The sequence below is a fragment of the Eleutherodactylus coqui genome, chromosome 8, assembly GCF_035609145.1.
Source record: "Eleutherodactylus coqui strain aEleCoq1 chromosome 8, aEleCoq1.hap1, whole genome shotgun sequence".
NCBI classification, from domain to species: domain Eukaryota; kingdom Metazoa; phylum Chordata; class Amphibia; order Anura; family Eleutherodactylidae; genus Eleutherodactylus; species Eleutherodactylus coqui.
Window position 1 is genome coordinate 172,891,784 of NC_089844.1, and position 18,184 is coordinate 172,909,967.

At 44.8% G+C, this 18,184-nt stretch overlaps 1 protein-coding gene across 1 annotated transcript in view; it reads right to left on the minus strand.

Annotated features, from left to right (window-relative positions):
* The window catches only part of LOC136577198 (putative methyltransferase DDB_G0268948), a 58,849-nt gene that overhangs the window by 2,684 nt on the left and 37,981 nt on the right, over positions 1 to 18,184 (minus strand). Inside the window, exons 5-7 of the mRNA XM_066576997.1 lie at positions 13,819 to 13,929; positions 10,687 to 10,787; positions 8,601 to 8,738 (exon numbers count right to left, since the gene is read on the minus strand). Of these exons, the coding sequence (XP_066433094.1) occupies positions 8,601 to 8,738; positions 10,687 to 10,787; positions 13,819 to 13,929 (350 nt within the window). The remainder of the gene's footprint in view (positions 1 to 8,600; positions 8,739 to 10,686; positions 10,788 to 13,818; positions 13,930 to 18,184) is intronic.

The following is an 18,184-nucleotide window of genomic DNA, read 5'->3' on the forward strand; positions in this document are numbered from 1 at the left end:
ATTTGTTTCTGCCATAAATTACTTTCGGTTTCTCTTGTATCTCATTATTTAAAATGGGGTCCTTTAATAAAATATTCCAATTTTTCTTCATAATTTTTTCTATCATTTTAGACAGAGTTGTATTTGGTTATGAATAAAACACTTTTTTGTGTATCAATTTAGTTGTCTGTTTCTTCTTTTTATGGGTGGTTTTCTCTGGAGGGTTTAATGCTTTTGTATATGCAGCTTCTATTAGATTTAAGGGATATCCCGTCTGCTTAAAGCGCTCTTTTAAGATATTCGATTGGCAGGTATACATATTTTTTGTGGAACAATTCCTCCGAATCCTCTTGAACTGCCCGTAGGGTACATTAATTTTCCATTCATTTTAATGGCAGCTGGAGAAATTTAAAAAACTATTAGTGTGCGTTTTTTTTAAATGTGTACTGGTTTCAATATAGCCTTTGTCAGAGGAGATCACTAGATCTAAAATAAACTACCTCTGTTTTGCTCAGACTGTGTTCAAATTTTAGATTAGAATGGTTGTTATTTATCTCTAAAACAAACTTATTTAAATCTTCCATTTTTCCTTCCCAAATTAATAGAATATCGTCTATAAAACGCCTAAAAAATACAATTCTTTTGTCTTTAAAAATTATCCTCTCAAAAAATCCCATAAAAAGATTAGCGTAGCTTGGGGCGAATTTTGTCCCCATCGCTGTACCATCTGTCTGCATATAAAACGTCCCATTATATGTAAAATAATCATGCCCCTCTTTTTTGAGGGGATAAACAAAGTGGGGTTCAGCACTTCTGTATGGCCATATTAATGCACTTTGTAATGTACATTGTGCATTAATTATGAGCCATACAGAAGTTATTCACTTACCTGCTCCGTTGCTGGCGTCCTCGTCTCCATGGTGCCGTCTAATCTTCAGTGTCTAATCGCCGGATTAGACGCGCTTGCGCAGTCCGGGTCTTCTTCTTTTCTGAATGGGGCCACTCGTGCCGGAGAGCGGCTCCTCGTAGCTCCGCCCCGTCACGTGCCGATTCCAGCCAATCAGGAGGCTGGAATCGACAATGGACCGCACAGAAGCCCTGCGGTCCACCGAGGGTGAAGATCCCGGCGGCCATCTTCACCAGGTAAGTAAGAAGTCACCGGAGTGCGGGGATTCAGGTAAGTACTATCCGGTTTTCTTTTTTAACCCCTGCATCGGGTTTGTCTCGCGCCGAACGCGGGGGGGGGGGGGGGGGGGTTTGGGGCTATTGAAAAAAAAAAAAAAAAAACGTTTCGGCGCGGGACAACCCCTTTAATGAGGTTTTAGAAAAAAGTTGATACAGTAGGATTTTAGAAATATTTATATCATATTTTATATTGATTTTTAATTAATTGAAAAGAGAATTCTGGGTCCTATTTGCCATATATATGAAATGATACATTATAAGCATTGATTTAATATGAATTTGATTACCGTATATACCGGCGTATAAGGCGACGGGGCGTATAAGACGACCCCCCAACTTTCACCTTATACGCCTTAAACACACGTGGCTTCAGCCAATCACACTATTCAATGACATCATTGAATGGGTGTGATTGCTAACACACGTGCGCCTTCAGCCAATCACAGCCATTCAATGCTGTCATTGAATGGCTGTAACTGGCTGACGGCGTGTGTATTAGGGATTTCAAGCCCCGCATTCAGAAAGCAATGCTGCGCCGGGGGACGAGGAGCGAGCGACATCCTGCCGGAGCGCGACAGAACGCTGGGGGAGGTGAGTAATGATTTTTTTTACACTTTTTTTTTTGTATTACCGGCGTATAAGACGACCCCCGACTTCAGAGCAGATTTTTCGGGGTTCAAAAGTCGTCTTATACGCCGGTATATACGGTATGTATATAGAATATTTTTTAGATATAAAGCCATACATTAGATAAATTATAGGCATTGATTTAATACATTTGGTTATGTATACAGAATATTCTAGATATAAAGCCATGTAGTTTATTTTTAATATATAGGTAGAAAAATGAATTTTAAAACTATGTTATACATTACTGTATGTTTGAACACAAAACAATATGATAATGCATATAACATCACATGAATGAGCCGAATGAACGGCGATTGAAATCTTCCCTGTGGAGATCGGAGTCCCGGAGGCAGCCACTACGTCGAGAGTTACGCGTAAAGCGTACTCTCCCACCATACTACGCAAAATAGGTTGAGGCTCGACGTACGCATGCGCAAATGAAAGATCTCCCAACAGGCTGCGGGACACCTAGAGATTACGTCAGAGCGACACGGCATGGCGGCGCGCGCCACACACGGGACTCCCACCTGCACAAGGTAAGACACACTATTTATAAGGTAAACGTTCAGATGAAGGTTATGCTGGAAAAGGGCGTTCTCGAAACGCCGAAACGCGTTGCATGTCCATTGCTACAAAGTGATTACACTTGTATGCAATTTTCTGTTACATATATTTCTTTTGTGAATAAATTGAATCTGCTTAAATACTGTCTGCCATGACAGTGGATTCGTTTCAAAGTCCACAGTAGAAAAGGATTTTTTTTACAAAAACCTCTGATTTTAACCCACTGGTCATTCTCCTTTGGGTCTTTTCCCGTCTGCGGCTCTCCCTCTTGCTGAAGGATTCCTGTGGCCTTTTTACTTGTATTACGAGTGAACTTGGACCACGGGTGTGGACGGGGTATCCCAGCTTACTCCACGGGAACCCCGTTTCGCACCAAGTGAGTTACTGCAGTTTTATCATATGGTGGTGGCGCGGATCATTGTTCCTGTTTCAAAGATGTTAAAAAGGAACACACTCGCTATAAAGTTTGTATCATACGAAATATATATCCCAAAACTGGGGTACTTGCATGCAAAAAGTGTAGGGGCTGAAATACCATCATATATTGTTCCTATAGTTTACAAAATAGAAAGATACTTCCATCTGGAGTGATGCAATATACTCATAGGGATGTATGGATATGGGAGCGATCAGTGGAGTCGATCCCTAAATTCATTATAATAAATAAGTTCATATCATTACATTTTACTTAAAAAGTGCATAATTATAAGAAAGCGGAATATGAAAAGCCATATTAAGACCATTCAGGTTCCTACTTTGAAGTCTATAAATCCACCTTGCCTCCTCCTGTGACAGGCTTACCTTCTTGTGGTTCCAATTTTAGTTGGCGTGCCACTGAAGTCACTATTTGTTTTGACACAACTAAGATGCTTAGATATCCATTTTCTAATCTCTTGATGCGTTTTTGCCACGTACACTGTGCCACATATATATAATGCCCATAGTTCTTCAGTTAATGGATAGTCTAATATGCTATTTCTTGCCATCTTTAGAGTTGACAAATAACTTAGATCTGGCAACCAATGTACCTTTGTTCAACCTCTGCTAGTTTTGAGACCTAGTCTGGTGTTCGACAAGGTTGCGTCTTTGGCTCCTGCACTCTTCTGCAGGGCCATGGACTGGATTCTTCACTGTATTGTTCAACGTAATGGGGTCACTCTTCCGGGAGTACCACTTCAGCGACGATGTTGCATTCTTGGATGTCGCATCCAATAATCTGAGACACTCATTGGAACAGTTCGAATTTGAGGCATCCTGTCTTAGACTTCACATCTCCTGCGGCTGCAGAATCTAGGAGCTGGCCCAATCCCTCCAGACCTAGACTTAAACGGCCAGAGTCGACGCTGTCAGTGAGTTTGTGTACCTCGGCAGCATTCAGCACACAGATGGGAGGGCGCTTCCAGACATCCTGCGGAGAATAGCGCTGGCAGCCTCGGTGATTAGGTGATTAGGTCCCTGGAAAAATTTTGGCGGAGGCAGAACATAACACTCAGGACTAAGATTCGATTTTACCAGACCTGCGTAATGCCAATATCATTGTACGGCTCGGAGACCTGGACCTTGCTGTCGCAAACCACTGGGCATCTGGAGTCCTTTCACATGCAATGCCAACGCCAGATTCTTTATGTCTGGTGGTTCGACTTCATCAGAAACAGTGAGATACAGGCTTGCACGGGGCTTGAGTCAATCATAGAAGCAATAACAAGGAGACGACTTGTACTTTTTGGTCATGTTGCAGGCTTGTCAGAAGCCGTCCCAGCCTATGGTGCTCTAACTGCAGCAATTGCTAGGAAAAATCGAGAGACGACCCTCTGCCGGGTGGCGGGGGCCTCTTGGTCATCCGCGGTGCTCGTGGGTGCAACAGATGGGCAACGGTACCTCCTCTGACATCTATACTGAATGGAACAATGCTCTCGATCGTGGTCATTCTAGATCAACGCTACGGACCATCGTTGTCCAAGCGTGATAACTAATGTACAGCTTGAGCAGCTACTACATGGATAGCATCATACACTCATATCCTGAAACCAATTCTACCCAGCACTACTGGTGTTATTTGGATGACTGTATACAAAAATATCTTTGGAGATCGGGACCGCTCTTGTATGCAATGCTGGGATAAGCAGAGATGACTGGCTTCAGATCAGGATCTGTCAACAAGATTGACCAATATAGTCTCAAAATCCTCAACACCTGGTTAGATTAGCCATCATATGTTCCTGTACATCTTACAATTTTGTTGGCATTCATCTGTTTGTTATGGTTGCCAACAAACAGCTGTGCTACATGGGAGTCAAACACACACCACACACAGCTGTGCTACATGGGAGTTACACACACACACAGCTGTGCTACATGGGAGTTACACACACACACACACACAGCTGTGCTACATGGGAGTTACACACACACACACAGCTGTGCTACATGGGAGTTACACACACACACACACACAGCTGTGCTACATGGGAGTTACACACACACACACACACAGCTGTGCTACATGGGAGTTACACACACACACACACACAGCTGTGCTACATGGGAGTTACACACACACACACACAGCTGTGCTACATGGGAGTTACACACACACACAGCTGTGCTACATGGGAGTTACACACACACACAGCTGTGCTACATGGGAGTTACACACACACAAACAGCTGTGCTACATGGGAGTTACACACACACAAACAGCTGTGCTACATGGGAGTTACACACACACAAACAGCTGTGCTACATGGGAGTTACACACACACAAACAGCTGTGCTACATGGGAGTTACACACACACAAACAGCTGTGCTACATGGGAGTTACACACACACAAACAGCTGTGCTACATGGGAGTTACACACACACAAACAGCTGTGCTACATGGGAGTTACACACACACAAACAGCTGTGCTACATGGGAGTTACACACACACAAACAGCTGTGCTACATGGGAGTTACACACACACAAACAGCTGTGCTACATGGGAGTTACACACACAAACAGCTGTGCTACATGGGAGTTACACACACAAACAGCTGTGCTACATGGGAGTTACACACACACCACACAGCTGTGCTACATGGGAGTTACACACACACCACACAGCTGTGCTACATGGGAGTTACACACACACCACACAGCTGTGCTACATGGGAGTTACACACACAAACAGCTGTGCTACATGGGAGTCAAATAAGGGAGATGAAATAATACCTCCACAGTGTCAGCTATTGGAAAGCAGCATTCCTTCAAGCCAAAGTTAGACTATTTATACGAGCGTTGTAACCATGGCTGGGAATGCCATTTCTGCCTTCCCAGGACTTTCATTGGCAAAGCCAGACTCCTACTGGACACTGATTAACGCTAAATACCCTGAAACAGCTGTCTGTGCATGAAGTCTGGCTTTGCATTTAATTCCCAGTCATTGTTACAAGGCTTCTATAAAGAGTCTATCTTTGGCTTGAAGGAATGCCGCCTTCTAATAGGTGGCACTGTGGAGGTATTATTCCATCTCCCTTATTTACATATTACCCAGAGGAGAATGAATGGCCTTTTGAGTCTCCTCACTCTCTGGTGTTCTCCCTAAGTTGAAAAGATAGCGTTTCTGACATACGAGTCACACACACCACACACAGTTGTGATACATACGTTTGTCATCTGCTTTGTGAGGACATCTCCATTATGTAATAAGGTGTGGAGTAAAGAACCGTTGAGTGATCACACCTATGACATCAAATGGGCGGAGCTTAGAGCAGACGATGTTTCACATAACTGACATCAAAGGAGCGGAGCTAAGAGCGGGTGAAGGTTCACATAACGGTGACATCACAGGTCCTGTCAGTACACAGCTGCTGTCCATCTGTGGAGGGTTTTTTAATAAAGTGAAGCAGCACCTGTGATACCGTCACCGTAATGTGCTCAGGGACGGAACTAAGAGCCAGTAACTAGAGTTGAGCGATCGTACTCTGTCGAGCTTGATGCTTGAGTATTAGCGCACTCGATGGTGCTCGTTACTCGAACGAGCGTCAAGCCGTGTTCGACCCCGCCCCAGACAAGTGGTTGTTAGTACTTTGATAGCAGATAAATTAGTAATAAACTAAGCACTTTTTTCGGTTATTACTAATTTATAAAGCAAATAAAGTTTTGGTGCCTCCATCCCTGACTGCTCCACTTCAGTCAGCAGCACCATGACCTCCTTTTCTCCTGCTATCTGTGGACCCAGACAGAGGTATTTCTCATCATTCTTGGTGGCATTGGCAGCAACTGCTCGGCAAGCCAGCATGTTGTGCCGCGAGCACATTGGACAGTTTTACTGATTCAACCGAGCTGTCCTACACATGGAGCTCTCCGTCCTGTTGCTTTAGGCTAGTCACATTCCCCACATCTTGCATCAATGGTAGCAAATGTTTTCTTTCCTGCAGAACCCCTTTAAAGGGGTTGTCAATAGGGATGAGCAAGTATACTCGCTAAGGCACTACTCGCTTCAGTAATGTGCTTTAGCCGAGTATCTCCCTGCTTGTCCCGGAAGATTCGGGGGCCGCCGCGGAGCAGGGGGGGAACGGAGGGGGGATCTCTCTCTCCCGCCCACTCTCCCCTGCTCGCTGCCGCAACTCACCTGTCAGCTGCGGCGGCTCCCAAATCTTCAGGGACGAGCAGAGAGATACTCGTCTAAAGCACATTACTGGAGCGAGTAGTGCTTTAGCGAGTATACTCACTCATCCCTAGTTGTAAACTATTGATGGCCTATTCACAGGATTAGCCATCTATAGTAGATTCACTTCAATGCCTCTAATACTAAGCCTGGCCACTGCAATGGGGAGAGAGGCGTCTGCTGCCTGCAGATATCAGTTCACTTCAAAAGCACACTGTCATAGAAAGCAGCTAGATCCTAAAGGGGTCCTGAGTGTCGGACCCTGACAGTCTACTATTGATGACATAACCTGAGGATAGGCCATCAATAGTTTACAACTGCACAACCCCTTCAATTATTTTGCAGGGTGAACAAATGTACTGTGGACACGTTAAAAACTCTCACGGTTGCCCTCATCCACTCTCAGCTCGATTATTGCAACTCGTTGCTGATCGGCCTCCCCTGCACCAGACTCTACCCTCTCCAATCCATCCTGAATGCGGCAGCCAGGCTCATCTTCCTGTCCAGCCACTACTCGGACGCCTCTGCCCTGTGCCGGTCACTGCACTGGCTGCCCGTTAAATACAGAATTCAATTTAAACTCGCCACCTTCATCCACAAAGCCCTCCACAGTGCAGCGCCCCCCTATATCGCCTCCCTCATCTCAATCCATCACCCAGCCCGGGCTCTCCGCTCTGCTAACGAAACCAGACTGAGCGCCCCTTTAATTCGAACTTCTCATTCCCGCCTCCAAGACTTCTCCAGAGCAGCACCGGTCCTCTGGAACGCACTACCAAAGGCTACCCGAGCAATCCAGGACTCGCAGAACTTCAGGCGTGCTCTAAAAACGCACCTCTTCAGGGAGGCATACCGCATTCCCTAAACAAACCCCTCTGTACTCCGCCTGATAACATGCTCCCTGACCTACTGACTGCAATCCCTGCTAGCCATCATAAACCGCTCCTGCAGTCATACTGTTTCTGTCGTCACACGGCTAAATGTCTGACCATTGTCTATGTGTATAGCATCCCTCACTCTCCACCTCGCCATACCGTGCACATCTCCAGCCCCTTTACCCTCTGTATCACCCCATTACTTGTAGTATGTAAGCTCGTTGGAGCAGGACCCGCACCCCTATTGTTTCCATCAACTGATTACTATGTAACCGTGGTTCTGTAATGTTTGTATTGTCTTTCTGTATACCCCTGTCTATGTAAGCGCTGCGGAATATGTTGGCGCTATACAAAGAAAGGTTATTATTATTATTATTACATAGATGCACCTTATATTGACAGAAAACATGTTTCTGTCTGTGATCATGAGGCATTCATATCTCATTAGTGTTGCATTGTGGATGTGTCATAATAATGGGGTGTCTTGTAGGGAGGAACAGGAAACCTAAAACACGGTCGCCTGGGAATGCAAACGCAATACTGACAACACCCTAATGAGAGGACATAAGGATGCTTTTATCTTCCCGAGACCTCACTGTCCAGAAGAGGATAGAAGGACCGGAATGCATGCTGTGTATAATGCATATGATACATGTTAAGAAGCACCAAAGCACTGGACCGGCAATGCAGACCAGAAGGATCCTTGCGCCTTCCTTACCTCTCTTCTGTTGTCTTTATGAAGTCTTTAGCCTTTTCAGGTTCATTTCTAAGATACGTCTGGAACGTGGAGAAGGTCTGGATGAGACCAATCAAGTCTGCTAGAGGCATGGTGGTCTTTGTGAACATGTCAGCTCTCCTGCAATACATAAAGTGCTCTAGTATTACTGCACAGTCGTAATATGTTATAGAGTATTATCAAGCTTCTCGCAAGGGTTACATAGGCTACGTTTACATTTATGTGTTTATCCTGCATCATATCCACTGTGAAATCAGCCTACAAAAGGGTCACATTGCTTTTAACCACTTAATGTTGCCATTTTAGAAAATCATAACTTAAAGGGGTTGTCCCGCGGCAGCAAGTGGGTCTATACACTTCTGTATGGCCATATTAATGCACTTTGTAATGTACATTGTGCATTAATTATGAGCCATACAGAAGTTATTCACTTACCTGTTCCATTGCTGGCGTCCTCGTCTCCATGGTGCCGACTAATTTTCGCCCTCCGATGGCCAAATTAGCCGCGCTTGCGCAGTCCGGGTCTTCTGCTGTCTTCAATGGAGCCGCTCGTGCAGAATGCTGGCTCCGTGTAGCACCGCCCCGTCACGTGCCGATTCCAGCCAATCAGGAGGCTGGAATCGGCAATGGACCGCACAGAAGAGCTGCGGTCCACGGAGGGAGCAGACCCCGGTGGCCATCTTCAGCAGGTGAGTATGAAGACGCCGGACCGCCGGGATTCAGGTAAGCACTCTCCGGTTTGTTTTTTTAACCCCTGCATCGGGGTTGTCTCGCGCCGAACGGGGGGGGGGTTAAAAAAAACAAAAACCCGTTTCGGCGCGGGACAACCCCTTTAATTATCCTTCACCGTCTGAGAACTGCTTGTTGTTGCTTGATTTTGCTGGAAAACTAATTCTACGCAGAGTGAAATAGAAAAACACGCAATTCCGCCATCTTTGGGAGGGTCTTTTTTTCTACGGCGTACATAATGCACCAAAAACGACTTGGTCATTTTATTCTAAGAGTCAGTACGATTCTGATGATAAAGAAAAACAAAACTGTAGAAATTCTGCTATAGTACTTAAAATAAAATCTTTATAAAATAAAAAAATAATTCTGCCGTCAGTTTTTTGACCGCCATAAGACTTATTCTTTCATTGACATAGTTAAGCAAGGGTTCGTTTTTTGCAGGAAATCTGGTAGTTTCTACTGGTACCATTTTGAAGGATATTTGACTTTATCATTTATTAATTTTTTTCTTGGAAACGGAGTAACAAAAAATGTACAATTCTGACTTTTTTTTTCCAAACAGCATTTATCTTGCGAGGTAAACAATGCGTTACTTCGATTAATCAGACTTATTGGTGCAGCGATATCAAATATTTGCTTTTTTTATTATAAATATGCAAAAGGAGGGGTGGAGTTATTTTATTTAATAATTAAACTTTTTTTTTTACACTCATTTTTCCATCTTTTTTTAGTTCCCATAGGAGATTTGAACTTGCGATGCTTTGATCGCTCCTGTAGTAGACTGTAATACCATATTTTTACATCATACTGCGATCTGACAAGCCACATCACATGCATCCAAGAAAAAAAAAAAAGAGTGGAGCAACTTCTATTGTCACTGTGGATAAATAAATTAATCTTCCGCACAGAGACCAGATAAGGTGCTGCCTGTCCATTTGTGATTACAAACCATGTGGAACGGAGAATGGTTAAATGGCTGAAGGAAAATACTGAAAATCGTGCATGGCTTCATGGGCAATCTGCAATGGCAGCCTTCAGAAGGCTCCTAGCTGCCATGGCAACTGAACGACACCCAGAGATCTCATCATGGGGGTAGGGGGGGCTTTGGGATCCCAAACTCCGATCAGGGCATTTAAATGCCATTTCAGAATTGATGGTGGCATTTACAGGGTTAACAGTCGCGATCAACGTAAGTGCTGGTCATGGGTATTGGCTGTTGAGAACCACATTATCAGGATCGGTGGAGCCATCAGAAGTCAGGCCCCACCAATCAAAAAGTTATCCTCTATCCTGTAGATACAGCGTGATTACTCATGAAAATATCCAAAAATGTAAAAACCTTATTTTGTCTGTATAAGGAATGGCATCGAAGATCTCCTTGTATGAGGATCGTACCAGCTTCACTTTCTCATGCTCAGTTTTTCTCATATGGTCGTCAACCTGAAAAAGATTACGACAGATGTCTCAGCCTGCAGCTAACTGGCGGCTCATATCTCGTTATTCATTATGTTCAGCGGTTACGGCAGGGCTTACGTCTAAATCACTGAAAACGGAAACCTGGGAAGGAAAGTGGGCAGAACCTCACTGAAACGGAGACCAAGAAGAATAGACTGGCACAGTCGAATCTGCCCACAACAGGGCTATACTATCTGTGCATGCACTGGCCCGTGATCGGCGCCCACGCAGGATTGGACATAAGAGACGTCATCCATAACACCCATCGAAAGAGAGGCCGGGTTACAGAGCGCACAGTCTGCAGCAGAGAGGGACAGAAACATCCAAGCAGTATTAACATACCGAATAGGTTGAGGGGGGTATCCTCTCTCCTTAGGGAGAGCACCAAGAAGGTGAGTGAGGAGACAAATAAGGTTATCCATGCTCCTCTGGGTAATATGCAAATAAGGAAGATGGAACAATACCTCTGCAGCGCCACTTATTGGATGGCAGCATTCCTTCAAATCAGTACTTGACCCTTTATACAGGTCTGTAGAGCAATGATTGGATATTAACAACCAAGCCAGAATCCATCCACAGACAACCGTTTGGGGATTTTTGCCCTTCATCAGCAATGATTTAAAGAAATGCTCCCATCTAATAGTTGGCTCTGCAGAGGTATTGCTCCATTTTCCTTATTTGAATACAGAATGGGAAATATGAAAGGTCCATTTGACAAGGTACGCTGGCATTAGGCACTCGTAGCAACCTATGGGATGAGTTCCACTCTTTTGTTCTGTAGCTGCAAGTGGTTTAACCTGCACTGAACTGGTGACAGGTTTCTTTTTAAATCTCTGAAAAAAGCACATACAGAATAGGAGGAATTGGGCTAAGCAGCAGCACATGTGAAAATGACTTGGGTATACTAAGAGATCATAGACTGAACATGAGTCAATAATGTGATGCAGCAGGCCAAAAGGCAAACACAATTCTGGGATGTATTAAGAGAAACATGGAGTATAGATTATGTGAGGTAGTTATCCCCCTCTACTCTTCCTTAGTCAGACCTCATCTGGAATACTGTGTCCAGTTCTGGGCACCCCACTTAAAAAAAACAAAAACCAGACAAACCAGAGCAAGTTTAGAGAAGAATTACCAAGAGAGTGAGCCGCCTAAAAATCATGTCCTATGAGGAACGGTTAAAAGATCTGGGAATGTTTAGCTTGCAAAAAAGAAGGCTGAGAGGAGACTTAATAGCTGTCTATAAATATCTGAAGGGCCATCACACTGCAGAGGGATCAGCCCTATTCTCATCTGCACAAGGAAAGGGAGAAGAGACAAATTATATATTAGAAAAAAAACGTTCTGACAGTGAGGGTTAATGAGTGGAACAGGTTACCACAGGAGGTGGCGAGTTCTCTTTCAATGGAAGTGTTCAAACAAAGGCTGGACAAATATCTGTCTGGGATGATTTAGTGAATCCTGAACTGAGCAGGGGGTTTGAACCTGGAGGTCCCTTCCAACTCTACCGTTCTATGCTTCTAAGATCGGAGTTATCTCTAATCCCGGCCATTGTAATAGGTTGTCACTGTAGTGAAGTAAAATACTTCCTAACTTTCAAACCAGGAAAAGGTACACTACTTTCGCACGTGGGGCAATTTTTTTCTATAGTAAACTAGGCTTCTAACCCTGCTCACTCTCCTTTTTGCCCCCACACAATAGTGGCCCACACACGCTTATAGTGCCTTCTCACAGCAAGGATGCCCCCTAGATTCCCTCACAGTAATTATATAGTAAAATAAGAAAAAGTTCCTGCGCTCCTTTTTGGATCCAAATACACCAGGGAATGGGATTACCAACACCACGATCGACATCAAAGTCCTCCTTTATTCCATATAACCAAGTGCAACGCGTTTCATCGCATATAGCCACTTTCTCAAGCACAATATTCTCAATGAGTCTATTTTTTAATATTGTGCTTGAGAAAGTGGCTATATGCGATGAAACGCGTTGCACTTGGTTATATGGAATAAAGGAGGACTTTGATGTCGATCGTGGTGTTGGTAATTCCATTCCCTGGTGTATTTGGATCCAAAAAGGAGCGCAGGAACTTTTTCTTATTTTACTATAGAGTGTTTCAGTGGGTCATACTTTGAGTGTGACACAGATTCCTGGCTGCTCTCCTGATATAGCCCATCGTGATTTTGTGGATACGCAGGGAGACGATTGGTATTGCACATATGGCTATCTAGGACTTGGAGGTGTAGATGGGGCTCAGGCACGGGCTCCACTGTACACCGCGTGAGTCTTTTTTTATTTATTGCCTAAATTGGGCTGTTTTCCATTTTCAAGGTGCGCTGTCCTGACATATATTACTCACAGTAATTATGCTCCTGTGGATTCCACCACACAATAATGATCCGCCTTAGTGCCCACCAACCAACAATGATGCCCTCTTAGCAACCACTATTGTAAGTATGTCCTTTTAGTGGCCCTCCACAGTACAATGCCGACAATATGATACCGCATTAGTGCTCTCACCACACTATGAAGACTTCTTAGTGGCCCTCATGCCCTACATACAGCAAGGATTCACCGTTGGCACTCCCACACAAAAAAGTGGCCCCAGTGATGCTCCTTATATAGTATGATGCCCCCCACACACTATGGAGGAGATCAACTGGTCAACCATTGTGCAATCTGAAAGTTGTCCCAGCAGACACGATGCGATCACTACATCGCTGACCGGGTGACTAGTGAAGCTTACGGCTTCCCTGCTTCACCACTGTATTCAATCACGGCTATCCCAACTGCATCTTCCTCCTGGGACCAGATTCACTTGGAATCAAGACAGCAGGACGGTCCTGCAAGGTCCAGAACAGTTGGAAGACATGAATATAGGAACAGCTCCACATACATTTAGAGGCGGTGGGTCTACGACTCCATGACACAGCCGTGTACCCCAATAAGTAACTTTAAAACATTGCAAAATAAAAGCTGTTTAAAGGAAATCTACTGACGTTTGTTAAGTACCAACCTCCTTGATCAGCTTACACATCTGCTCTGACCGGTCTTTGTAGTGCACTTCCATAGTTGGGAGATAACTAAAGAAAGCAAGGCACCCCCGAGGCTTCAGAATGCGGTCCACCTGGAATTATTAATGTGTAGATTGGTTACTTTAGATATTATGCACGTTGGCCAACCACAGGAGACGACAGGATGTTGTGGCAGTCAGTTACAGCATGAATCTCCACTGATGCTGGATGTATAGGAGCCATCCGTTGTTAGAATGCCACAAGAGCTGCATTTTATAATCATAAACTTATACCCGGCCTTAGCTATGTGCCTCCAGATTGTAGGGGGAACCCTAGGCAGATGTAGGTTGGGGGTGACCCCACTCCCTTAGGTGATCATTTTTCTCTACGTGATAGTGTCTTGTGAAACTCCATAAATTATCCTGGCTCTGTCTCCTCTCTGAGGTTTTGAGGCACAACTCTGTCCACTGGCGCCAGTACAACACAATTGCTTAGTTCTGCTACTGTATGTGGCTCTGGGGCTGTGTTTATGTACTGAGCTTGGTTCTGGTACCGTATTTATTCGCTGAGCTGTGCTAGTGCTGTATTTATGATAAGGGCTTGATTCTGGTGCGGTTTTTATGTTATGATGTTAGGCTGAATGAAGACTATGTCAATCTAGTTCAGCCTATTTCAACCTCCTAGTTGATCCAGAGAAAGGCAAAAAAAACCCAAAAGGCAAAAGTCAATTATCCCCTTTGGGGGAAAACTCCTTCCCGACTCCATAATGGCAATCAGAATAATCCCTGGATCGACCCTTGATAGTTCCAACCTGACTGTAAGATCCGGTGTAACAGGACAGAGTATACCCCCAGTCCAGAATATAGCCGGGGTTAAAGGAGCCTAGGCTACATTATACCCCGGGTATATTATGGCCGAGGCCAATTCATACCCCCTCAGACAGGATTATACCCCCAAGATAACAGTAGTGTTGAGTGATATGCACAAGAATTATGTATGTTTTACTATTTTATTGGGGGTTCAGCTTTGTCAGGAAAGTGAGAAAGCTAAGTGGCTTAAATCTTAAAGGGGTTGTCGCGCGGCAGCAAGTGGGTCTATACACTTCTGTATGGCCATAATAATGCACTTTGTAATGTACATTGTGCATTAATTATGAGCCATACAGAAGTTATAAAAAGTTTTATACTTACCTGCTCTGTTGCTGGTGTCCTCGTCTCCATGGTGCCGACTAATTTTCGCCCTCCGATGGCCAAATTAGCCGCGCTTGCGCAGTCCGGGTCTTCTCCTCTTCTCTATGGGGCTCCGTGTAGCTCCGTGTAGCTCCGCCCCGTCACGTGCCGATTCCAGCCAATCAGGAGGCTGGAATCGGCAATGGACCGCACAGAAGCCCTGCGGTCCATGAAGACAGAGGATCCCGGCGGCCATCTTCAGCAGGTGAGTATGAAGACGCCGGACCGCCGGGATTCAGGTAAGCGCTGTGCGGGTGGTTTTTTTAACCCCTGCATCGGGGTTGTCTCGCGCCGAACGGGGGGGGGGGGGGGGGGGGTTAAAAAAAAAAAAAACCCGTTTCGGCGCGGGACAACCCCTTTAAGATTGTAAACACAGACTTATTACTTCAATAAGGAAAACGTCAATCAGTAAAAGCGATGCAAGATTTCTCCGGCACTTCTTAGTAGTATTTACACAATCACATAAAGCACCCAAAACATTAGGGCTCAGTCAGACGGGCGTTTTTTGCTGCGCATGTTACTTGCATTTGCGATCCGCATCTATTAGAACCAATGCTTTTCAATGGCAGCGGTCACATGCCCGATTTCTACCTGAGCACAAAAATGTGCTGCGGTAAATATAGGGCAGCGGATTCTAGAACGCAAATAACTGCGACCTTACTAATTTTTTGGACCGCATCCAGGGGTTTCACCCTGTAGTCAATGGGGACGGCGGCAGCCCCATTGACTTACAGAGATGATCGCGATTCTCTGCTACAGCTGTGACAGCATTGTCACGGTGTTCAGTGACAAGGGGACTCCCCGCAGAGATGAAGAAGTCCTCTGCCACAGCTGTGGTAGAGGACCGCAATGCTATCCCATTGAATTCAAGTGAGCCGGCGCCCCAGCAGGGTATAGCGGGCAGTGCACTTTATGTGCGCATACATGCAGCCAAGTACATTTTTTTCAGCGTGACGCCTGCTTCAGTCACGCGAATATGTACACAAATATACCCCAACCAACCTCGTTTACAGCTCTAGTACGTTGTGCAAGTTTTCAGCATGCACAAACTAAACGATGAATTAATTCTCAGTCGGGCGCACATTTACACTGAGCGATAAGGGAATTTGACCGATTTATTGGCCTGTGTAATATGGCCCTTAGATGAGTTCTCAGTGTGGCTTCAGACGAGCGTATGCACAAATACAATCGCCTCAGCGCAATGTATCTGGCCAGTGACTGAGGTTGATTTGTGTGCGTAACAGTGCATAGTAGCGCTCGGGGCCTGTTCATATGCACGTGCGACACTCCTCTGACCGGATTTAAAAGGCTACTTAGTCTAATGAGGTCCAGATATGTTCTTTTCACTGCAGTTTTGTGTAGCATTTTGCGCATGCATTTGCCCCCCCTACCATAGACGACTTTGGTATGCAAATACGTAGAAAGATAGAGCAGGGCTTATTTTTTTTGCACGCGACCGAAATGCACACAAATTTACATCAATCTATTTTATATTCTCCTGTATTGTGCACGTATGTTAATTTGGCCTACTACACCGAAACTACAAACCCATTGGGCAACTAATGTCTATATCCTGTAATATCCTTACGCTTGAGAAAGACGTCTAGTCCGATTTTGCCATCACCACGTCCTCAGGCAGAGAGTTCCTCAGTCTCACTGCTCTTACAGTAAAGAACCCCCTTCTGTGTTGGTGATGAAACCTGCTTTCTTCTAGACGTAGCGGATGCCCTCTTGTTACCTACACAGTCCTGGGTATAAACAGATCATGGGAGAGATCCTTCTATTGCCCCCTTATGTATTTATATATAGTTATTTGGTCGCCCCTCAGCTGTCTTTTTCTAGGGTAAATCATCCCAATTTTGATGCCTCTCTGGGTTTTCCAGTCCCGTCATTCCATTTATTAATTTAGTTGCCCTTCTTTGAACCCCCTCTAGCGCTGCAACATCTTACCCGAGCCCCGGTGACCAGAACTGTGTGCAGTATTCCATGTGAGGCCTGACAAGTGCCTTATATAGTGGGAGGATAATGTTCTCGTCCTTCGCCCCTATACCTCTTAATAGTAACATAGTATGAAAGGCCAAATGAAGACAATGTCCATCTAGTTCAGCCTGTTTCAACCTCCTTGTTGATCCAGAGGAAGGCAAAAAAACCCAAGAGGAAGAAGACAATTAGCCCTTTGGGGGAAATAATCCCTTCCCTAATGAGAATATTGGCTTTTGCAGCTGCTGACTGGCATTGGTTACTCCAGTTTAGTCTACAATCCACTAGTACCCCCAGGTCTTTTTCCATATCGCTTTTCCCTAGCAGTACCCCATTTAGTGTATATTGGTGACATCCATTTCTCCTGCCCATGTGCATAACCTTACATTTATCAACATTCAACTTCATTTGCCATTTTTCTGCCCAAGCCCCCAGCTTATCTCGGTCCTTTTGCAGCCGCACATTGTCCTCTGTTGTATTATATAACTTTGTATCATCTGTAAATATTGATATTTTACTGTGCAGCCCCTCTATCAGGTCATTGATAAATATATTGAACAGAGTGGGGCCTAATACTGACCCCTGTGGCACCCCACTGGTGACGGTGGCCCAATCGGAGTATGAGCCATTTATTACCACCCTCTGTTTTCTATCTCTGAGCCAATTCCTTACCCAGATACACATGTTTTCACCCAATCCGAGCTGTCTCATTTTATATATCAGCCTATTATGTGGCACGGTGTCAAAGGCTTTAGAGAAGTCCAGATATACGAGATCAATAGACTCTCCCAGGTCCAGCCTAGAAGCTGATCAGATTGGTCTGACATGATCGACCCCTCATGAACCCATGCTGGTGAGGAGTTATTCCCTTGTTCTACTTGAGGTATTCTAGGATGACTTTCAGAAACCCCTTGAATATTTTTCCAGTTGTTGAAGTAAGACTTACTAGCCTGTAGTTACCAGGCTCACTTTTGGACTTCTTTTTGTAAATTGGAACCACGTTGGCAATGCGCCAATCCAATGGTACAACCCCGGTCGTGATAGTGTACATAAATATAATAAATAGTGGTCTAGCTGTCACATCACTTAGTTCCCTTGGGTGTATTCCATCTGGACCCGGCGATTTATCGATTTTAATCCTCCTTAACCGACTCTGCAC